Raw genomic sequence first — 24,341 nt, 5'->3', positions numbered from 1 at the left:
TGGATTATCTGAAAGGGTCCAGTGTAATCACAGAGGTCCTTATAAGAAGGAGGCAGGAGGGTCAGAGTCAGAATAAAAGATGAAAAGGAGAGATTTCAAGATGCTGAACTCCCGACTTTGAGGATGCAGGAAGGGGCCAAAAGCCGAGGAATGTTGGTGGCCTCTAGAAACTAGGAAAGGCAAGGAAACAGATTCTCCACTAAAACCTTCAGAAGGAGCACAGCCCTACCAACACCTTGATTTTAGGTCTTCTGTCTTCCAGAACTGTAGGAGAGTAAATCAATGTTGTTTTAAGCCACCAGGCAGTAGTACACTAATACAAACCCTGGTTCATATCAACCCTCCCCGTCTTCCCCCGCTTCAATGTTCTCACTCAGGCCACTTCTTTTCCCTCGGCAGAACCACACCTCCCCTTTTTTGACATCTTCGGGGGTCTGTTCTCCAACTTTCCACAGGAAGGCTCAACGGTCTTGTCTGTTCAGCCCCCCTCCTGAGAACAGGGCTCCCCCTTATTTTAGAAAAAGGTACCTATTCAACTATGAGAAGCCCCCAGAGACCCCACCTTGCCTCAAGGCACATGACCCAGCTGAACCAATGAGAGTCCTGCCCCAGTAGTTTTTCAGGTTGGAACTAAATGAAGGGCAGCAGGTAAGCTGGTTGCTGACCATGACTCAGCCATGAAGAGGACAAAGGTTTACAATGGAAGACAATGACGAGAGGAATTAAGAGAAGAGGAGAGAGGAGATGGGGGCAGCTGGCACTCCAGGCCACCTGCCCAAATCCTTCACACATTTTTCTATTGTGTTTCTTGTCTTTTTCTTGTTGGTTAGCAGGAGATCTTTGTATAGTCTAGATATTAGTCCCTAGTCAGTTTAATTTTATTTTTTTTGAATTTTATTTTATCTATTTTTTATACAGCAGGTTCTTATTAGTTATCTATTTTATGAATATTAGTGTATATATGTCAATCCCAATCTCCCAATTCATCACACCACACCCCCGCCCCGCCACTTTCCCCCCTTGGTGTCCATACATTTGTTCTCTACAGCTGTGTCTCTATTTCTGCCCTGCAAACTGGTTCATCTGTACCATTTTTCTAGGTTCCACATATCCTAGTCAGTTTTAGACATTGCAGACATCTCACAATCCGTCTTTCTTTTTGCCTGAAACACTATTTTCTGTTATTAAAGTAGATAAGTCTTCCTTCTTTAGTTGGTATTCTCCTGATATATCTTCTTTTGTCCTTTGATTTTCAACATTTTCTTTTAAAGAGCATGAAACTAGATTCTCTCTCTCTCTCTCTTTTAGGCAGTCTGTCTCTAGCTTTGAAATGGTGAGAGTACTCCACTTTCTGATAAACCTAGATTTATGTCCACTTCCTTTTATTGTGCTCCTATTTACCATAATGTTTCTTGTTTGTTTGTTTTTGCCTTTTATTCTCCTCTTTTCCTGCCCTCTTTTGGTTGACTAGGTTTCTACTTTTTACACTCTTCTGCTTTGGAAGGTATGCATTCAATGTCTTTACACTGAATGATTACCCATACATTTTAACTTAATGTTTGACTTAAGAAAGACTAAAGTTAATTAATTATTCCACTCTCCTCCCAAGCAAGCCAAGGACTTAAGATTTTAACTCCAAATTTCCCTGCCAATTCTCCATATTATTGGTATGTCTTATTCTACTTCCATCTTTTCTGCCCTCCATAAATCATTATTATTTTTGTCTATTCACAATCAATAATTACTACCATTCTGTATCATCTTTTTCTGTGTTTGATTTCTTGCTTTATGAATTTCATCCTTTTGTAGTTTATTTTAGTAGGACTCACGATTAGTAAATTCTCTACCTTTGTTTGAAAATCTCTATTTGTCCTCTTGAATTATCATTTAGTTATAACATTTGAATTTGGTGGTAATTTTCTTTCAGCATATTGAAAAGTATTCCATTATTTTCTAGTATATCTATTTATTTTGAGAAGACTGTTATTGGTCTAATTATTGAGTTTTATGTGTAATCTATAATGTTGCTCTAGTAGCTCTTAAAGTTCTTCTGTCTTTACTGTTCTGCAGTTCCAGTATGATATGTATAGGTGTACTTTTTTGTAAATTCCTGTCAGAACTTACTGTGCTTTTTTATTTTGAGGTACCATATGTCTTATTAATTCTGGAAATTCTCTGTCATTTTTTCAATATTGACTATCACCTATTCATTCTTTTCTTGGGGACTCATTTCAGACTTATATTGGACTTTATTTTTACTGTTTTCATGTCTCTTAAGCTGCCTTTTAGAGTTTCCACTATTTTTGTTTTTGTTTTATTTTTTTACTCACGAAACTATACTTTATTCAGATCTCATTAGCTTTTCTCTTTTTCTGTCCCAGGATCCCATCCAGGACACCATACCACATTTGGTTATCAGGTCTCCTTAGGCTCCTCTTGGCTGTGACAGTTCTCAGACATTCAGACATTCCTTGTTTGGAGGAGTACTGGTCAGGTATTTTGTAGAATGCTCCCCAGTTTCGGTTCGTCCATGATTTTCTCATGGTTAGACTGAGGTTATGTTTTTTGGGAAGGCCACAGAGATAAACCGCCCTTCTCACCACATTAGTTAAAGGGTACATATTTTCAAGATGACTTATCACTGATAATGCTAACCTTGGTCACTTGGCCAAGGCAGTGCTTGCCAGGTTTCTCCTCTGTGGAGTGTCACAGTTTCTACTTCTTTATTCCTCTGTGCTGCATTCAGGTGACTTCTTCAACCCTATCTTCCACTTACTAATTATCATTTTGTGCAGATGTCATTAAGTTAAGGACTTCAAATTGGGAAATTATCTAATCTGTTAATTAACCAATCATTGTATCTAATCTGCTATTTCACCATTTGCTGAATTGTTACTTTCTGTATGTATAGAATTCCCATTTGTTTCTCAAATCTGCCTGTTCCTTTTTCACAGCATTTATTCTTTCCTGGTGTTTTCTATTTCTTCTTACACTTCTTTAAACATTTCAATGTATTTTTATAGTCTCTTTCAAAATGTTCCATTATCTTAAAATCTTGAGGTGCTAATCTTCCTCACTGAATATATGTACTGCCTGTGGCTTATGGTGGGTCATTTCCTGTATAACTGTTTATCGTAAGCTCCTGTTCCACGGACATTGTCTTCTCTTGGGGATTCCAGTTGGTCTGGACTGTAGAAGTATCCCTCCAGAGTGGTTTTGCTCTTGTGTCTACCAGATGACAAAGAGTTGTCACCAGCCCGGAATGAATTTCTTATCCTAATTTATATGCTTAGAGATTCCCATACTGTGTGGATAGTATGCATTCTGCTTCCAAGTCCATGTGGCATGGACTTGGTGTTTTGATTTCTCAGCGGAATTATTTTACCCAGAGGTCCTGTTAGAGATATACCTCTAACCTGTAACAGGGTGGTGGGCAAAGTTTTACGGGTTCCTTTCTGAGCAAGGGACCCAGTTTCATGCGTGAGTCTTCGTGCCAGCTCCCCATGTCATCTTTGGTGCCTGTAGGATTACTAATACCCAATCTGCAACAGGAGTTTCTTGAGGGTTTCTTTATACACAGCTTCCCCTCAACCCCTGCTGGTACAGTCATTGTTCGGGTGTCCAACTCATTCATCGTTTCTTGCCCCTGAAGATTTCACTTTCTTTCTTGCAAGTTCAGCTCTGCATTTAAATATTTGATGGTGTTCTATTTTATGCAGTAACTCTAGGTATTTGTAGTAGGAGGGTCCCATGTTTTGTAAACCTGTCATATGGATGAAAACCACAATTCACTATAGTTCTTTATGACCCATCTTATCCCAACTAACCAGAGCCTTTGGAAGACAGGGACCTTGCCTGATTCATGGTTGTATTCCCCATGCAGCGGCTAAATAGCAGAAGCATGAAGGTCGCATGTTAGAGTTCAGAGTATGCGGTCCCAGATGTATTGAGCAGAACCCAGTTCTGTTTCTACCTTCTCCTCCCTCACAAAACCCAGTTCTTTCCCCTCTTATTTGACACATCTTATAACTTTGCATCTATTTGTGCATCTGCCCACTGTTTACATCTTTCATGAGGGCATGGCCCATTCTGTTTTGTTCATCATTGTACCTCCAATGGTTGATGGTAGGTGATCAATAATTACATGTTGCATGAATAAATGAACAAATGAATGCATCTCAGGCAGCTGTACTGACACCATTCCTAGCCTCAGAGTTCTGAAACCCCTGCTGTTTATGACATCAGCAGAGTCCTGCCTTGCAAACAGTGGGTCACCAACTGACTCAACACTCACCAAAATGACTGTGTGAAAGCCAACCCAGGGATGTCATCACATCCTCCCAAGTATAAAACTCCAGGCTCAGGACCAGACCCCAGGCAGCCCTTAGCAGATTCTGTCCCAGACTCTGCCCTCACCACCTCCCCCTGAGGCCCATTCTTCCTAACATGGCATGGAGCTTATCAGGTACACTCACTCCCCTAAGATGTTTGGCCAACCCTTAGGGCTGGATTCCCAAACTCTGAGCCAGTCCCTGGGAGTGGGGCACCAGAAGAGCAGAGAGGCCTTCCTGGACAGAAACACTTCTCAATCTTCCCAGAAAAGAAAATGTTCCATAGTTTTGCCTCTCTTTAAGAGTTAAAGCATTGTTATCTGACTTCACCTCCATCACTGAGGAGCCATAAGACTCCAGTGAAATAATAGATGTAATAACGCAGTGACAACAGTGATGGGCACAGGAGTGGTCCTTATAGACAATCCCGTCCCCTGGCTGCCCTCCTGGCCGCACCTCTGGTGCATCCTCAGGGACCTGGAGATCAGCCTCCTCCCACCTTACGTCTCACTTCATAGACCACAACGACAGATCTCATGGCACCAGGCAAAGGTGGGTGTCACCGCAGACTTCAGGGCTTTCAATTGGTAGTTTTTTCTAATTATAAATGCAGGACATGTTTATTGTAGAAATATGGAAAACATAGAACATCACAAAGAAGAAGAAACGATTTATAGGATCCCACTCAGAGCACTATCTCTGTTTAGGTATACCCTCTTTAAGTCTCGTGACTTTTAAAAATCTGGATCATCTCTTCATACAGTTGTCCATCCTGCCGCCTCTACTTAACATTATAGAACGAACCCTTCCCTCAAGTTGAAACTTTTCGCAATAAAACTTTAAAACATGTCTTGTAAATATCTCATAGATGGATGTCCCATGATTCATTTATTGCCTTGCCAATAACTAGCTATACGAGTCATTTCCTCATTACAAGTTTCTGAACAGACGAGTTAAATGATAAAACGTTGTTCAGCAGACTGGGTTTCCATTTATTTGCTCAGGAAGGTTTTCTAAGCCACTTGGTCGCTGTTCCCACCCCACGCCGGGTCCCTGGTCTCAACGCTTGTGTGCTGTGGGTGAGACAACGTGCCACAAGAGAGGAAGACTGAGGAAGAAGGACTTTCCGGGCCACCAGTGTCAGATTTGGTTCAGGAAAATAAAACAATAAATAGGAACAAGCAGCCCTGCTGTGTCTGTGAGTATGGGCACGGAAGTAGCAGAGTCCTGGCTCGGCTGGTTGGGGTTTGTGGTGGGAAATGGAGAGCAGCCACAGAGGACAGGGTCTTAAGACAGAGTGCCCGAATTGCAGCTCTGTCACTGTGTGATGTGGCAGTGTCCACAAGCTGCCTGCCACTTTCCTCCACTACACAACATGGACAACATGCACCTCGTGGCACAGAGAGTGTTTCTGAAAGGACCTGCCCTTGTTATTTCACTAAATTTGGCACATGTGGGTGCCCCCCAACAAAGCATTTGCATTCACAACTAAATATCCACATATCCCCTTACGCTTTATCACACAGATGTGGCCTAATAAAACGCGTCCGTCTTTGTGATGATAGCTCAGAAAATCATAATTGCTGCTAAAAATGTGTTGGTGCTGAGGGTGGGAATTCTAAAATTTGTGACTTTAAGGTAAACCAATACAGGCTTGACTAACACCTGTCCCCACTCCTTGTTAACTGTACGTGTTTATGTATTAACTTCACATGTTGACTCAGTGGGCCTGTGCTTTCCCGGGACACAGAGGGAGGAGGCTGGAGCGGCAGCGAGCCCGAGAGGGCAGCCTCCTGACAGCAAGCGCAGTTTGGAAATGAAGCGGCAGCCACAGGGCCCTGAGGCTCACTTTCCAAGTCAGTGACAAGGTCCAGGGCTGGAGACAGTCTGCTAGACAAGGCCGGTTCTACCTCGCTTGGGCTCGGCCAGTCTGCGTGGGTGGGATGTGGGCGTTACAGCCTGGGGCACAGGCGGGGGTCCACAGGAATGTTCCCACTGGCATTAGGCCGGACGCCCTCCTTAAGGGTCTCTGTCAGGCCCCCTAATGATCAAGTCAGGGACTCTGGTCCTTGTCTACTTGCTCCAGAGAGATGTCGCCCAGCTGGAGGCCGGGGGGTGGACCCAGTGACCTGTCCAGGGCTCTTGCTGGACTCTCCATGAAAATTCCAAGTCAGGGAGAAGCGAGAGCTGGGGTGAGAAGAGAGAAAGATGGGGGTAAGACGGAAGAGTGTGAGAGCTGGGGCGGGAGCAGGCCTTGGGCTCCTGAGAGCATAACAAACTGTGGGGTCCCAATCATGGGAAGGTCTCTGCTGGTTCCAGGAAACCCCGGGCCCACCAGCCTCCCTAAAGCCTGAGGTCCCCTCGTGAGTGATAACCAGAGCCAGCGAGGAAACCTTTGTGATCTGGGACAACAAGGGTCGGAGGGTCACATGTGCCCCTCAGCAACACCCACCTTCAGAGCCTGGCCTGGCTTTTAGAGGAGGGTAGCCCAGGACACGTGGCTTTCTGTTTCAACCTAGCTAGAGGACTTGTGGGAGAGGGGAGACTGCTTTCTACCAGAAGCAATGAGGAGAGTGGCCAGGAAGAGGGGGCTCTGCTAGCTTCACTCTGGGGCTATACAATTCTGAAATTCAGTAATTCTGTAAGTGAGGGGCACCATGTTTCTATAGCTCAGTTTTATCATTACTCGTATGGATTCTATACAGTAAGATGTTAAAAATGCTGCACCGGGCTTCCCCGGTGGAGCAGTGGTTGAGAGTCCGCCTGCCGATGCAGGGGACGCGGGTTCGTGCCCCAGTCTGGGAAGATCCCACATGCTGTGGAGCGGCTGGGCCCGTGAGCCATGGCCACTGAGCCTGCGCGTCCGGAGCCTGTGCTCCGCAACGGGAGAGGCCACAACAGTGAGAGGCCCGCGTAATGCAAAAAAAAAAAAAAAATGCTGCACAAATCACAACGGGCAATGAAGGCAGGGCCAGGCGGGAGAACTTCCATGTACTAACAAGAGGCAGAAGTGGGCCCTGCCGCTTGGTTTCTCCCTGGAAGCCTCCAGTTCCTTCCTGTCATGAGTCCTTGAGGCTTATTTCCATTGTTGGGCACCATCCCTGGCTCTCCATGGGCACCTCCCCTGCCCCACAGTCAGTGGGTGGAAGTCCATTCTTGTAAAATGGCAGTGGGGTGACCAACTTAACCCAATCTGCCTAGAAGTCTTCAGTTTTAAAACGGAAAGTCCTGTGTCCCAGGAACCCCCTCGGTCCTGGGCAAATCGAGGCAGTGGGTCACACTGAGAAGCAGGGCCCTACAGGCCATTGTTTCTTGGAAACGTGGGTGTCTCTTCGAGAGCTGAGTGCAAACAGCGAAGCCTGGGGAAGAGCCTCCCTCCGCAAACATGCAGTAAAGGCTCACGAGTGAGCGAGGCCCAGGCTCCGACATCCACACTCAGCTCCCCACCACTTCCCTCAAATGCACTGTGAATCAAAGGCAAAGCAGCACAGTTTCAGAAGGGCCTGGAGCACAGGCAGGAAGGACATGTAAAACAGACTGAGAATGTGGTCAGTTTAATTCCATCCTGAAATCTCTCTGGCAGCCAGTCGGGCAGGACAAGTGTGGCTCCGGCAGCCTGCCGTCCTCCCCCTCCCCTCTGCCACTGTCCCCTTTCCCCAGGCCAACAGGGGCCTCACTGCGTTCTCTAGCCGGTTCCTCTCCTGGGGTGTCCCACAGGCTCAGCCCAGGAACTGTCTGCTATTCACACCCCACACCTGTCCCACTTACATTTCCTAGGTTCCCTCTATGCCCAACAAGCTGGCTGGGTTAGAAAAACTAATTCTGACTTGAGGCCTGCTGTGTTGTTTCCCAAACTCCACCTGGGGTCACATCTGGCAGATGTGAGCTAGACATGGCATAGCTTCCTGAAGCATCAGTGTTACTCCAAGATTTGGGGGGAAATACAACATATTGTTTGGAAGCATGTAGATATATTGTGGAGGAAAATATAAAATACACTTGATTCTAGGACGAAACATAAAATTCTACAGAAATGTAATATCCATGATTAGTTAAACCACATTTCCCGACACCACCCTTCATCCCCTTATCCTACTCCATTGTGGAGACCAGTCACTCCCTTCTAGAATTCAGGGCATCTTGGTGGGCAGATTGACAACCACTAGCTTGCTATACCCTCCCTGGTGCCCTCTGCATTTTAACTGAGGCCTTCTGTGCTCCAGGCCAGCATCTCTCAAGGGTGTTGGATGGAACATCTTTCAGAACATAAATAGGTATGGCTGATGTTTGGGTAAACAAAATAAAACTTGTCATCAGATTCCTATAGGACTTGGTGCACACTAAATGATAAAGAAAGGGTTAGTTTGCCCATATTTATAGAGGCAGTGGTCAGCCCTGTGGGGGTCAGTGCCAATGCTGACCAGACTGAGTGTCCCACAGGTCACAAGTCCTGGGGTTACTGCACCGGCTGGTGCCTTCTCCCCAAGCCACAGCCTCCATAGCATCTCCACCCAACAAGGCAACGAGGCTGGGAAGACAGCTCTGGGAGACGGCTGCTCGCTGGATAGGATCATCCCATCCATCCAGTCCACAGTGTAGTCTGAGACTCCTGGCCTTGGGTTCATCCTTCACCCCGATCAAATTTAATCCATCCCAGGGAATCAAGGTCCACGAAACCAAGAGAGCTGGGATTGATCGCAGACAACCGGGCCAGCCGCACCCTCCTCTTTTGCCAGGTTTCAGAGCAGGTCTCCTGGCAAAGCTCAGACCCAGCTGGCCCTGCTCCTGGTCTCATCTCAATCAGCAACTTAGCATGAGATGGGAATCTGAGAACCTGAAAGGACCTCAGAGATCATTGCGCTCAGGCCCCAAGGTTCACGGACGAAAGAATCCAGAACTGAGAGGCATTCTGGGGCCATGGGAAGAAAGGGGCTGGGAGTGAGATGACCCTGGTGGGAATTCCTGCTTTGCCATTGACTGGATATGTGGTCTTGGATATGCCTCGATTTCAAGTATGAAATGGAGATGCTGATACCTCCCTTGCAGGGCTGGCATTACGCATAGAAAAAGCTTAAGAACTTAGACTGAAAAATCAAATTCAAGGGAAAAGACAACCATTCAGCTAAGGCCAGAAGAAAAGCTGGAAACATGTAAATATGTAAGATCCCATCCACCTACTAAAAGCAAGCTTTAAATCTGTCCTTAAATCTTCCTAAAAGGCAAAGTAGAAGAGAAACTGAATGGGTTATAAGGTTTGGTAATCATTCCATTGCAGAATGAAAATCAAGTTTTACCTGATATCAAGACTTGCTATTTAGCTACTGTAATCAAGACACTGTGGTACTGGCAGAGAGATATACACATACATCAATGAAGCATGATAGAAAACCCAGCATGGACCCACCCAAGTATGGCCAACTGATCTTCAACAAAGATACAAAGGTAATTCAATAGAGAAAGGAGAGTCTTGTCAACAAATGGTGCAGGAACAATTGCATAACCACAGGCAAAACAATGAACCTTTACCTAAACCTCACATCTCTACAAAAATTAACTCAAAATGGATTATAGATTTAAATGAAAAAATATAAAACTTTTAGAAGAAAACAGAGGATTTCTCCTTCAGGAGTTAGGATTTGGTGAAGAGTTTTTAGACATGACAATAAAAGCAGTATCCAGAAAATTAAAAATTGATAAATTGGACTTTATCACAATCAAAACCTTTTTCTCTGTGAAAGATTCTGTTAAGAGGATGAAAACATAAGCTATAGACTGGGAGAAAATATTTGCAAACCACATGCCCAACAAAGGACTTGTATCTCACATATATAAAGAACTCTCAAAACAACAATTTAAAAATCCAATTAGAAAATGGAGGGACTTCCCTGGTGGCGCAGTGGTTAAGAATCCTCCTGCCAGTGCAGGGGACATGGGTTCGATCCCTGGTCCGGGAAGAACCCACATGTCATGGAGCAACTAAGCCCGTGAGCCACAACAACTGAGCCCTCATGCCACAACAACTGAAGCCCGCACGCCTAGAGCCCGTGCTCCGCAGCAAGAGAAGCCATCGCAAGGAGAAGCCTGCGCACCGCAACGATGAATAGCCCCAGCTCGCTGCAACTAGAGAAAGCCTGAGCGTAGCAACAAAGACCCAATGCAGCCAAAAATAATAAAGAAAAGAAGGAAGAAAGAAAGAGAGAGAGAGAGAGAAAGAGAGAGAAAGAAAGAAAGAAAAAGGAAAAGAAAAATGGACAAAATATATGAACAGATGTTTCAGTGAAGAGCATATACACATGGCAAGTGAGCACATGAAAAGATGTTCAACATCACCAGCCATTAGGGAAATGCAAATTAAGACCATGATGAGATCTCACTACACACCAATTCGAATAACTAAAATACTCTACTTCCAGTTCCCTGAGACCTTGCACAGGTCACCTCCCCTCCTGGGCCCATTTATTTAACTGGAGGAGGTTCCTTCCGGTGTTTACATTCTATTGTTGCATAAAAATGGGGTCCTCTGGTTTATTTTCACCAGAGGCAGTGCCTCTCTGTAGGGGTGGAATTCTTAAAAAAAAAAAAAAAAAAAAGGATAGCTAAAATAAAAAGCAGTAACACTAAATGCTGGCCAGGATGTAGAGAAACTGAATTTCTCATAGCTTGCTGGTGCAAATGTAAAATGTTATGGCCACTCTGGAAAACAGTTTGGCAGTTTCTTTTAAAAATCAACGTGCAACTACCATATGACCTAGCAAAGGCACTCCTGGGCATTCACCCCAGAGAAATGAGAGTTTATGTCCACACAACCTATACATGATTGTTCATAGCAGCTTTATTTGTAATAGCCCCAAACAGGAAACAACCCAAAGGTCCTTCAATAGGTGAATGGCCGGAGAAATCACGATACATCCATGCCATGGAATAGTACTCAGCAATAAAAAGGAACAAAGGGCTTCCCTGGTGGTGCAGTGGTTGAGAGTCCACCTGCCAATGCAGGGGACACGGGTTCGTGCCCTGGTCCGGGAGGATCCCACATGCCGCGGAGCGGCTGGGCCCGTGAGCCATGGCCGCTGAACCTGCGCGTCCAGAGCCTGTGCTCTGCAACGGGAGAGGCCACAACAGTGAGAGGCCCGCGTACTCCCCCAAAAAAGGAACAAACTATTGATACATGGAACAGCTTGGGTCGATCTCAAGGGCATTATGCTTAATGAAAAAAGCCAGTCTCAAAAGGTCACACACATATTTCATGACTCCATTTATATAATGTTCTCAAAATGATAAAATTACTGTGCTAGAGAACATATCAAGGATAGGAGTCAGAAGGAGACCTTTGTGGAGATGGGATAGTTCTGTCTTGAAGCAGTTGGGTGGTGTCTCCCTGAATCTGTACACACGATCGAATGGCCTGGAACTATACTCACACATCATGGCAATGTCAATTTCCTGCTTTTGGTATTACACTGTAATTATGTAAGATGAAATCCTTGGGAGGAACTGGGTAAACACAGGACCTCTCAGCACTGTTTTTCCTATGCATCTATAATTATTTCAAAATAAATCCCTCTGCCACTTGTTCTGTGGCAGCACAGGTCACGAATTCATCACCAGGAGACACGAGGAAAGCTAGGAAGGGCTTTGAGCATAGTTACAGGAGGAAAGGGTCTAAGTGACCTTTGACCACCACCCCACCCATTCCCATGGTTCTCCCTCCCCACCCCCCAAACCATCACCCAAAACTGCCTCCCCAACACACACACACACACAAGCAGGGCAAGGTGGGCCTCTCAGGGGACAGACACCCTGGAGATCATAATATATGCTGTCCCCAATGTCAGAGAAATACATCCTGGGGAGGGAGGAGCATATCTTAATCCACCAGGTTGATGAAGGAATTCTTTTGGCCCAGAGGGTTCTCTTCAGAGTGTCTCCCCAAGCATGGATTGCAGGTTGCTGGGATATAGCACTTTCCTCTGGAAACTGAGAAGTTAAGTCCAAACTGCTGCCCCATGATTGGGAGTCAGAGGCCTCAGGACGTTACGGACACAGGCCAGGACAAAGCACCTCTCCCTCATTCGGGGGCCTCCCTCCAGGTCACAGGTCACAGGTCACCAGGGCCACCCAGGCCAAGCTGTGAGACTCGTCTATCCCTTTCTTCCCACTGTTCTTCCCCAGCCTTCCATCCACCGACTGGATATCCATTATTTCCGTACACTGGGGCCCTGGGTGTGTTTAAGTTCCCAAACTTTGGGCAGCAATTACCAATCGACCACTCCTTCTATAAGACAACCTCAGTTTGGCCCCAAAAGTTTCATTTTCAGAAGAAACAGATCTCTTTGAGGCTGCCAGGATAAGTTAGCCAAAAGGCTCCCCGCTAACTCCCCCACCCCTGCCCCATAATTGCTGAATGAACCTGTTTTTAATTTAGAGCTTTGGCGTACTGGATGCCAAACTGCTCCCTCTAACCATGACTGGCGAGCAGGTCCTCTAGTTCTTAAGAATGCTGTAACCCAGAGGCAATTGAGACTGTCTCTAGATTAACACGATTGTATTGACTCCTGCAGAAGGAAGTACCAAAAACTCAGCCTGAGCCTGAGAGTCACCAGGCTCGAGATGAGGTCGGGAGGAGTGAAAGGGTCTGAGCCTGTTACTGCTTACGCGGATCTGTGCTGCAGCCATGGCAGTGGTCCCTGGTCACGGCTGAGATGTGTGTGTCACCAGGGCCTGGAGAAAGCCCTGACCACTCGGAACAAGCACATCTGAGGAATCTCCACGCGCTAACGCTGAGCTGACCAGTGCCGTGCGACAGAGAGGGCCAGGCGCACAGGGGTTAGGGGTTCTGACCTGGAGGCTCACGTTCCTGGTTCCTCTACACTCCACTCTTTCTGGTTATGTATCCAAGCCCAAAGGACCAGCCTCACTAAGCCTTGTTTTCCTCATCATTAATGGGGACAGTAACAGCATCCAGTTGACAGAGCTGTAATGAGGACTGCATATGGGTAAGATATTTCCATAGTTCCCAGTAAATTCAGACAGATCTGTTGCTGTTCGCTACTATTGCTATTTTTGGATATTATTATTAACTGTAGTTTTTCTTAACTATTAACTATGTCTCATAGAATGAGGCGTAATTGGTGGAATAATCGATCCTAAATGACGTTTGAATTCACAGTCTTGTTTGTTGAGGCGAGAACTGACCTCACAATGATGCCAATCCCAGAAAGCCCAGTATGGTTTACAAAGCCATTTCCTCTGCCTCATTCCACATAATCCTTATGAAGGCCTTCTCTACCCTGCCTCCGGGAGGAGGGAACTGTTCATGTTACCCAGTTTTTTTTCCCATAAGGACTCCGAGGCTCAGGGATACTTCCCTGTGTTACCTAGTTAGTAAGGGGATGGCATAGGGCTTGGATCTGAGTCCCCTGGCTTCATCTTCTTTCCCTAAACCATGTGGTATGTGGCGTTTTGCAGGAATGTCATAAAGCCTATTGGTTAGTCTGTCCCAACAACAAGGAACCTAGAAAAATGATGGGTCCTCAGGTTGGGTGTCCTGTGTTCCTCCCATGTTACACATGTCACGACATGTGCAGTCCATACCCCCCTGGCAGGGTGCATGGCAGCCACCAAACCTCTCACTGGGAGAAGGAAATCTCTCATCAAATAGCAAAGCCCCCAGAAGCCAGCCCTACCCCCTGGAAGAAATGACTTCAGGGAGTTTAACTAATGGAATTCCAGCCCCCAGATGTGCCTTGAGATATCCAGTCTCCTACCTGGTTTCAGGCGGATAAGTGAAGCTAAGTGGAAGTTGCTCCTAACTCTGGTCTTAGAATTACTATGGATCAACGGAGGCAATGATTAAAGGAATCTGGTTTTTAGAGTTCAGAAAAACTCCTAACTGGTATGAGCCTTCCGGAGGCCAATTGGCCTGGGCCCAGGCCTCAGGCACATGTGGCTATATCATCAGCATGTGATACATTATCTTATTTTTATAGATCTTCAAAGAAACTGCTGCCATAAACTCATTTATTTTAGGGACTCAGGGCGGGTCTAAATGGATCAGTCTCGTTTGGCGTTACCCTCGCTGTCAGCTGTCCCTCCGGCTCCCAACCCTAAGAGTGGTGAAAACAGAGAGAGTTGCCCCCACCCTGGCTCCCTCCTGGGCCTCTCTCTTTTCAGACCACCCAACTGTTGCCCCTGCCCTTTCTTCCCAATTCCTAATTTATAAACCCCAAGTTTTCCACAATTCTCTGCTGAAACTTCTCTAAACTCCTTTAAATGATGGAACCAAAACCACACACAGTGTTCTCATCAGGGTCTGGCCAAAGGTGAGGAGATTTGAGGATTATTTTAAACTATCTCAAAATTTCTATGTGTTATTTATGTCCAACCATGGAATCAATTCAACCTTTATTTAGTGTGGTGTGGGGAACGAGCAGAAGCAGGAGTGGGGAGCCCAGCTCTACTGCTAACAATATGAGTAAGTACATAGATGGGCTCCACTGTGACCTCCAGATCCTTTTCTGTTGGACACACATAACTGGCCCACAGAGACCCCCATCCTCCATTTGTATGTTCTGGGTTCCCCTTAATTGCGCCACTGGAGGCATTACCTAGCCCCATCTGATTGTGTGCTTGCCAGAAACAACCTCTCTGCACCATAATTCCCACCCTGACCCCAAGGAGCCTGTGACCTGGGCTTTACAACCTCCCACATCCTCACCACCGGAGGTGCATTCCTCAGTTGCTTCTGCCCTGCCAGAAGAGGCAAAAAAGCCCGAGTGTGGATTCAACCATTCCAGTCCTCTTGGACCTGTGATGGGGTGGAAAGCATTCCTGACCCCCTGGGGGGTCCTCACCACACTACTGCCTACACCCCTTCACCTACTCCCCATAACTTGCCAGGCACCTGCCTAGACTTTACGGAATAGACTGCGAAAGCCGCTGCTTTCCTGGGGCCAGTTCCGGACCAGGAAAGCTGGTCCAAGAGCTGCAGTGTTGGTTGCCAGCCTCGGGGGAATTCTCAGCATTGCAGGCAGCAGCCCGTTCAGGTAGCAGAGCTCACGCACTGCCGCCCTTGGGGAAGACGAAAGCCTAGCGGAGAACAGCCCTTCTGCCAGCCACCCAGGATGAGATGGGCTCTGATATTCATCTCAGAGGGACCCCAGCCTGTCCCCTACAAGGTGCCAGACACGGGCAACTCCAAGTCCATTCCCTTAACGAAGTAACTGCCCACAGGAGCCCAAAAAGGTGCCCCGGAGATGTTCTTTTTCAAAGAACAGAACAATTCCCTCGGCTAGTGCCAGGACTATCTGAATAGATAGTTGGCCCAATAAGCAAGTACTTTCATCGCCCTGTTTCCTACCCTGACGAGGGCGTGTGAGCACGCGCGCGAGCACATACTCGCACAAACACATGCACACACGCACACACGCCCAGCACGCGCTTCCCTGGCCAGGTGCCTCCTCGCCTGCGGCGCGGGGCCCGCGGGGATGCGTCCCGGAGCGTGACACCGACGGATGGACGGCGGGGGAGGGAGCCCGCTCGGAGGGAGCCCGCCCCCCCAGCGCCTCCCGAGCGGCCGCAGCACTGACGCCGGGACCCCGCCGAAGGTGCGCCCGGCGCGGCTCGGGCCAGGACGTCCCGGGTTCACCGCTCACCTTAACGTTGCTGAAGATAGAGCGGGGACAGCGGCCGGCTCGGCCCGCAGAGGCGCCGCTGCCCTGGCGCGCGCCGGGCTCGGGTAGGAGCCCCATGGTGGCTGCAGCGCGGGGCCCGGGGCGGGAGGCCGGGCGAGCGGGGCCGGGACGCCTGGGCTGCGGCGGGCGGCCGGCGAGTGGCGGTTGCGGCGTTGGTGGCCGGAGGAGGCACGCGGCGCGGCCGGAGGAGACTGAGCGCGAGGGTGCGCGCCCAGAAGTTTTATAAGTGGCCGCCGCCGCCACCGCCGATGATGAAACGCGCGCTCCCTCCTCCCTCTTTCCCTCGGGTGTCAAGGGCGCTGCGAGCCCCCGCCCCGCCGCCGCCCCCTCAGACAGGTGTGACGCGGTGGCCGGCTGCGCTTGACCTCGTTCCGGCCGGAGTTGTCTCCGCGCCCGCAGCCCTGCAGGGACCCGCGAGGCTCGACCGCCCCGGGAGAAGGTCCCGCCCGCTGGAGGGTGGGGGCGGGAGGTGGCGGGCCCCGGGAGGGGGAAGTCTGAGGGAGGGGGCGGGAGGCTGCTGAGTGGGGTGGGGGGGTGCCCGGGGCGCTGACGGGGCGGGGTGAATGCCGCGGGCCCGCAGACTGCAGGGGCCCCGACAAGGGATCGGCAGGGCTGCGGGGGCCGGAGGAGACTGGCGGAGGAGCGAGGGGCGCCGGGGGGGCCAGCGGGAGCCAGGGGCGTCGGAGAGGCGCCGACGCTTGTGAAGGGAAGCGGAGCCTCCGCGCCCCTCCCGACGCGCTCAGGAAGGTTTACGGAGTCGGTTTCTGCTTGTTTGCACTCGTCCAAAACCTGGGCTCTCAGTTCCAGTGATGGCTCTGAGACTTGCCGAGGCTCTGTTTGCGTCCGGGACTGATTTATATTTAAACTGCTCTTTGCGCTGTAGAGGGGCCTGGTAACAAAGGTGGAGAGGTGGGGGCCACCCCGGGCTGGGCCTGGACTCTCTGGACGGGAGCCAAGGTAAACTGGAGGTGCTGTCGAGTGTCAGCATGGCTGCGCCTGGCCTGGAGTGTTGAGGGGAGGCGGGGGAGGTCGTGGACAAATGGGATGCACCCACTGATCTCCTTTTCAGGGCTGGAATAGAACAAATGCTTACTTTTTTTTCCCCAAGATCTTTTCCACCAGGAGAGGTAGTGCAGAAAAGAGAAAGAAGGTGACACTTTCACGAGAAGGGTAAGAAGGGTCTGCCCAAAGCAGCTGCAGTAAGGAATCCAGTTCTGGGGGTATTTTTCTAACTCCCTAATTCCTGTAGTTATCTGCAGAACCAACCTCTTCAAGACCCCACCCTCACATCCTCCTCCTAGCTATTCCTAGGAAAAGATGCCCCTCAACTCCCAGGAAGATTTGGCTAAGACAGGGGCCACAGGACAGATGGACCATGTAGGTTTCTTACTTCTACCCAAGGCCTGATGCCTTTCTGGGCCTGGTCTGGGCTGTCCGATGTCCAGGGGCTTCTCCTTTCTACCTGTGGCCCAGGACCCTGGACACAACAACACACAGTGCTGGAGGAAAAGCCGCTGGACAGTGGGTGGCCTTGGGCCACTTTACTCACCCACAGATCGAGGGGCATCAGCGAGGCTTTCCAGAGCCCTGCAGCAGCCCCAGATCCAGAGTAGGCATGAAACTCTGGTCACCAGTAAGCCGTCTCAGAGAACTTGCAACACAAGAACGGCCTTCCCCACAGAGCACTCAATGTGTGCTGGGCGCTGGGCTGTAGCAGCCATGATGGACTGTGCCAGGCATTCTGCTGGCACCCCCAGGCACGATGCCACAGAACCCCAGCATTAGCCCAACGGTTACCAGCACTGTCACAATCTGGATTTTACGGATGATGATGAGGTCAACCAAAAAGAGTGACTGGAAGTCATACCCCCAGTAAGCGATGCAGCTGGAACCTGAACCCTGCTTTCCTGACTCCAAAGCCCAGACTTGCAGCACTATGCCCTTTGAAAAGCTATCTATCCCAGCAGTCCCATCTCACAAGTGAAACCAAGCAGAGACCAGAGAAGGCCCAGGCCAAGGTCATGGTCACATTAGGGCCACCATGACTGGAGCCTCTTCCTCAAACCTTGAGTGAGTCCTTGCCATGGTCCTCTGACAGAATCCTAGGCAGGGTCGGCCTCTCTAGCCCTCACCTTGTCCTGATCCATTCATCTTGCCTCTGCCCACTGTCAGGACTAGCATCATCTTTAAAGAAAAGGTCTATTCAGAAATGCCCACAGATGGTTATCTGCCATCATCTGCCTTTTCTATGGGGGAGTGCAGCCAAATGTAATGGAGACCCAGCTGAAGTTGGGGCCTCAATGAGATTTATTTGTCTTTCATAATAAGAAGCCACTAGTAGGTAGTCTAGGGGTCATGACCTAGGTCCCTTCAAGATTCCTTAGTGTGTGACTCCCGTCCTTATGGCTGGCTCATCATCACAAGATGGCTGTTCCACCGCCAGCCTCCTCTCCTAATTCCAGGGAGGAAGTGGAAGACAGAAAACAGGAAGGGGCCGTGAGCACATCAGGGAAGCAAATCTCTCCTGTGCACGCTCAGCTACCTTTCCTTAAGGCTTGTTGGCCCAAACTGGGTCACATGGTCACCCATTAGAAGGCGGCTAAGAATTGTAGTTAATACTCTAGCTGCTTCCTTTCAGCGTCTACACATAGGGTAACCCATTTCCCTCAAAGAACACCCCCAGGGTCTGTTTCTAAGACTCTTCCCAGATCCTTTGATTTCAGCAAATACTTTTTAGCACTAGAAAAACAAAGCACAAAGACAGTTCCTTGTGAACTCTATGAACTCAGGGTGGGGAGTGAGGAGAGGAAGCATCAGTGTGACCTAGGAAAAGAGCTGTTGTGCACATCTGCTGTGGGAACACAGAAGAGGGGTCCTAACTCGTCCTGGGGCAGCAGGGAGGTTTCCTGGAGGAAGTGACTTTCAAGCTGAGCCCTAGGGACTGCCAGGATTGGGAGGATTAAGGTGAAGGAAGGTAAATCTGCTCCATGATTTCAGTCTGGCTGGAGCATGAGACCTGGGGACCGTGGGAAGGTGTGCGGTGAAGAGGTTGGGACACGAGCGGCATGCAGTGAAGTGTAGGTCTTATCCCCAACATAATGGACAGCCTTTAAAGGCTTCTGAACAGGGGGTGATGTGGGCTGTTTGGCATTTTACATGGGCCTTTCTGGCAGCGGGGTCACAGTGCAGTAGGGCAGTCTAGAAGGCATCTCAGGAGCTCTGCGGGGATGACTCCCAGGGTCTGACTTGGGCAGCCTGCATCAGTGACACCAACTACTGGCAGAGGGGACCAGAAGGGGCAGCAGCAACTGGGGGAATGCGATGCGTCCTCCTAGGTTCCTTTTGAGTTCAGATGGCCTGGAGCACATGCAGGCAAGGCATCCAGCAGGCAGACTGGTACAGGGATCCAGTGCTCAGGGCGGACGCTGAGCTAGAGATTGTGGCCTGGACATTGCATGGAGGCAGTGGGTAAGCCTCAAGAAAGGATGAGTCTCCTGGTGAGAATGTGTTGGAGAAACAGGTCCAGGACCAGCCACAGCAACATCCAGGTCACGCAGGGGATGGAGCCAGCAAAGGAGACAGAGGGGAAGAGTCCAGCATGGAGGGAAGTAAACCCGAGAGTGCATGTCCACATGTTGATATAGCCCCGGGGTAGTGTTTCAAGGAGGAGGAGGTCAGGAGCATGCCTAGGACGGTGAGGAGGGAAGATAAGACCCAAGGATGGCCATCGGGCTGGCTATAGGCTGGCACCGAGGACCTTGGCAAGTATTTCCGGTGAGTGATGTGAGCAGAAGCCAGACTACGTGGGCTGAGGGGGAGCTGGAAGGGAGAAAGTGCCAACGGAGGCCGGCAGAACTTGCCCCAGGAGTGCAGAGGGAAGAAGAAAGATAAAGGAGCTGAGCAGCTTCTCATCTCAGCCCTGAAACCTCCTGCTTTCTCTCCGCTTGAAACTGGAGCAGTTACATGTCCCGCCTCCAGGCTTTTGTTCATGCTGTTCCTCCTGCCCTGCTGCCTGCCTCATAGCACTGGGCTTCTACCCTTCAAGGGCAGCTCCTGTTACTGCCTATTCTGGGCCCCCATAAAAACAATAGAACCTGTCACATACAGTATCCCGTGTCGCTCACGAAACTAGAGGTCATTATGCCCATTTCACAGATGAATAAACTGAGGCTTGGGGCTCTTCCCCAACACATACCATGTGTTCCTGCCTTTATTTTCACAGGTTCCAGTGGAGACAATACATGTGTTGCTGAGGGCACAGACCCCAAAGTCAGACATAGATGCCACTACCCTTCACAAGCTGCGTTACCTTAGTTGGCCTGCTTAACCTCTCAGCTTCTCTGTGCCCATCCTGGGGCTGTTATAAGTGTGTGAGGTGGTGCCGAGAGTTCCTGGTGCTGGTGTGGGAGCTGCCGGTGCCTGGTGGTTGGTGGAATTGATGGTGTTCTCTTGCTCCAGATCAGCTGTGAGCTCCTTGAGACAACGGTTCTGTGTTCATTCTCTTTGCATCCCCCATTTGGCCGAGCACATCCCGTTGCTTTAAAATGTTTATTTAATGGAACTGAGCTGAAATGAAGTCCAAAAAGACCCAGTGACTGGGAAAGGCCTCATTGCTCCTGAGGCCTCCAAGCCCTTGCTGTCTCTGTCAACCCCCTACTGCCTGCATTCCGGGCCCCTCCCTTCTGCCCCCTGGAGGCCTCCCTCATCAGCCTTGTCGTCACTGGAGGCTGGCCAGGGGCCCCTCGGTATGTTTATCAGTCCCCGAGCCACACCCAACACTCCTGCAGCCACTAATGGGGGTCTGTTGACAATTTGGACACAACTACGATCTTGCATTAACTCTGCCCACCTAGCTCCTTGTGTGCCAGGTTGGGGGGGGGTTGTGGTGAGGGGGGCCCAACGACCACCCCATCACCAAGGTGGAGGGCACCCCTGCAGCCAAGTGCTCCACCACGTTGTCAGTGACACTGGTGGGGAGGCCCGGTCCCCTGTGAGCCGCCCCGGCCACTAGTTTATATTTTTATTGGACAAACATGCAGTGTTGACAGTTCTTGCCCCGTGCTGGCACAATGCTGATTCATTTAATCCTCAAAACAGCCCAATAAGAGGGATTACTTTTATTAGTGCCATTTTATATTTGGAGAAACTGAGGCACTGAGAGGTTAAAATAACTTGCTCAAGGCCACACAGCTAGGAGGTAGCAGAGCCGGGATTCAAACCCCGGCCTCTCGGTATAGAGTCCCAGCTCCTGGGGGCCTCCGCTCGCAGCGTTCGGGCAGGACAAGTGTAGTCCCCCACTGGATGGACCTTCAGGGGTCCGAAGCCACCTTGGGCCTCACCCATCCCTGCCCCCTCAGAACCTCCGCTGCCAGCAACACACCCAGCCCAGAGTGCTCTCCCTGAGTGGGGGTCTGAGCACAGCCCAGGGCCTCCGGGACCCTTCTAGATCCAGCTCTGAGGGCCCTCCATCCCTCTCCCCTCTACCTGGCACCTTCCCTCCTGCAGCACCTGCTGCACGCCATTCTCTCGGCCACTGGGCCCCTCCCGGGGTTGACCTAGCTCCCCACTCCCCATGAGAAAATGCAGCAAAGAGAGGAAGGGGCAGGGGTCCCGCTCCTGGGACCCCAGCTGTGTCGCATGTTACCTGGGGTACACCAGTGCTCGTTCAGGGTGGGGCACACAGATGGGATGTTTGCTTTCTTCCGGGAAGGGCTTCTCAAGGCCTTGGTGTCCTGTTCCAGCTCTAGGTCTCACCCAGTGCAGGTCGCTCACTGCTATGGCAGGAGATGCAGCAGACGCAGGAAAAAGAGAGACCACAACAGGGCTGGCCCTGCACCCCTCCCTGTGAGTGAGGAGCCCAGCCAGGCCCCATCCTCTGTGCTCCATCAACCCGGGTTCAGGTTGTCCCCAAGCGGTGTTATCATAGCCCGTCCTCCTGCGTGATCACCAGCCAGCCTCCCTGCAGGGCTCGGACTTCACCGTCCTGATCCTGCTGGGGGTCATGCCACACACTGTCACGAGCATCTAGAGTGCCCTTGGCCCCTGAGGGCCTGGGGCCCGTGGATCCTGTTGTTTGGATGTTACCAAGTAACCAGAAAACCAATGCTTTGTCTCTTTGCCATGACGCTTGTTTTTGAACTGTTTGTTAATCTTTATATTATAGTCTTTCAAAACTAACTTAACTGTGTTTGAACTCTACTCCACCCATCATCCCACACCACTGTTAAAACTTTACTCAGGTTTCTACTTTTCCCGTTTCTTTCCAATAAGCATGTTTCTACTTAGAAAGATCACAGTATAGCATTTAGCTCTTACTTTTTACAATAAGCATTTTTCCACATTGACAGGGGCTTGTCACCATCTCTTTGAATGGCTGAGTGGGCAACCAGGAGTTATTTAAGCCCTCCGCTGTTGTTGAATGTTGGGGGTGTCTCTAACTTTTGTCTTTTACACACAGGGACTTGATGGATAACTTTTTGCAGAAAGCTCTTTGCCTTTGGACTGCTGGCCAGCAGTGTAATTCAAACACCTCTAGATATTTTCCTCTGTGATATTCAAAATCATTCCTCCTGCTGCATTTCTACCCCTTAGGTCTTGTCTCCTCACCAGTGACACCCCTCCTGGCCCCTGTAGAGGAAAGCCAGCACCCCAGGGGAATGGCCTGACTTGCTACTGTAAAGTCCACCCAGGCCCTGGGAACCTCCTAGGGTCTTTCTTGTCTCCAGTAGCCCAGACAAAGCCCTGGAACTCAGAGAGCCAACTCAGGGCTGATCCCCAGATGCCAGGTGGTGTGGCTGCCTTGATCCGACACTCTGTACCCCATCCCCAGTTCTGGAGAAGGAACTGTAGGCACCTTGTGTGGGCACCTTCCCGGAGAGAGCTGACTCCTCACCTGTATAGTCAAGGCATTGGGCTCCATGGTCCAAAGAGGGACCTCTTGTTCTCCCAGCTCTGTCAGCTTACTGGCTGTATCACCTAAGACAAGTTGCTCAACCTGTCTGTGCAGCGCTCGCTTTCTCCGAGCTGCGTGGGGAGTGAGCAGCTCCGTGGTGGTCACCATATTGTTACCCTTGTTGTTTTCTCCTAAGCCAGCAGTGCTCCCTCCTAGGCCCTGATCCCTCCTCAGTTGTTCCCTGCTTTCCCCTTCGGAGGCTTCCTTTCTCCAGAAACATCTCCCCAGAGGCTTCTGCTCAATGGAGCCTGGGAGACACTTAATCCAGCCTCCTCTGTGGAAGCTGAGCCTGGGTGGGGGCTGTCACCTGTCACCCCAGGCCAGAGGTGGTTGAAGGCATGAGGGGCCCAAGCCTGCCCATCCCTAAGGAAGCGTAACTGGAGCCCCATCCTCCCCTAATGTTGGGGATGGAGTTGGGGGTCCAGCAGGGGAACTGCAGGATTAGGCCTCCTTCCAGGCCCCGTGGTCTCTCCTCCCCGTGGTGTCCCCTCTGTGTGCACTGGGAGAGGCCAAGCGTCCCTGTCCCAGCCCTGGAATTCCACACCCTCGCCTGAGAGCCCAAGGCCTGGGCTCTGTCGTGGCTGCAGTGTGAGGGTGCGCGCGCGCGCGCGCGCGCACACACACACACACACACACACACACGTGTTTCCTGCTCAGAGGTACCCATCCTTTCCTCACCCTGCCCTCTCCTTGAATCTTCACACCTGTCCACAGCAGGGTCACCCCACGGAAGCCCCAACGAGGACACGCACTGCGCACCTTTTCCATTTCCTAAAGTTCCCACTTGGCCTGGACGACGTCCCTCTGGGGCACCTGGATCCTACTCTGCTCCCTGTCTGTCGGGCTGTGGGTCGAGGTCTGGCCTCGCGCTCCCACTGGTCCCGCCTCGCTTCTGGAAGGAATTTGCTCTTTCGTCAGTCTTGCTTCTTCACCCATATCTCCTCCTCCTGTGTTTATCCAGGTCTGTGGCCTCCTCACCGGAAAGACCTCCAGCTCCCTGTTTCCTTCCCTCCCACCCTCCACAGCTCCCAAGGGTATTCTGGGGCCTGCTTCTGTCTCCTTCGAGGAGAGGGAGTGGGCCCTGCCTGGCTGTGCACACACCCTCCGGCGCTGTTTGGACTGACCCCATATCAGGTGGATTGTGAACCTTTGGGGCAGGGACCAAGTGTAAACATGTGCGCAGACAGCAGGATGTCACCCGGGGGACAGAGCAGGAGCCCGACTGTCACTCAGGTGGGAGCAGCTCGTGGGGACACGCTTATCACACAGACCTTACTTCCCAACTGGACAGAGCTTGGCCTTCCCAGCTCCCGGGCCTGACCTGACGGCACCAGTGCTTCCTCTGACAGCTACCCGTTCTGCTGC

At 50.3% G+C, this 24,341-nt stretch overlaps 1 protein-coding gene and 1 long non-coding RNA gene across 3 annotated transcripts in view; both read right to left on the bottom strand.

The window, feature by feature from the left end:
* SLCO2A1 (solute carrier organic anion transporter family member 2A1) overlaps positions 1-16,099 on the bottom strand; it is a 78,427-nt gene extending 62,328 nt beyond the window's left edge. For both annotated transcript variants that reach the window (XM_082655060.1, XM_082655061.1), the window contains exon 1: positions 15,986-16,099. In XM_082655060.1, the coding sequence (XP_082511186.1) occupies positions 15,986-16,081 (96 nt within the window). In that variant the 5' untranslated portion in view covers positions 16,082-16,099. The remainder of the gene's footprint in view (positions 1-15,985) is intronic.
* A 4,103-nt stretch (positions 16,100-20,202) lies between these two features.
* LOC309822783 lies at positions 20,203-22,211 on the bottom strand. Its single transcript, XR_014296771.1, has 2 exons — positions 21,669-22,211; positions 20,203-20,590 (listed from the first exon to the last, which is right to left on the bottom strand). It is a non-coding gene; the product is annotated as an uncharacterized lncRNA (long non-coding RNA).
* Positions 22,212-24,341: the final 2,130 nt, after the last annotated feature.

The sequence above is a fragment of the Grampus griseus genome (assembly GCF_964374135.1).
Source record: "Grampus griseus genome assembly, chromosome: 5".
Taxonomy (NCBI): Eukaryota; Metazoa; Chordata; class Mammalia; order Artiodactyla; family Delphinidae; genus Grampus; species Grampus griseus.
Note: the sequence above shows the minus strand (reverse complement) of the source record. Positions and strands in the feature narration are given on the sequence as shown.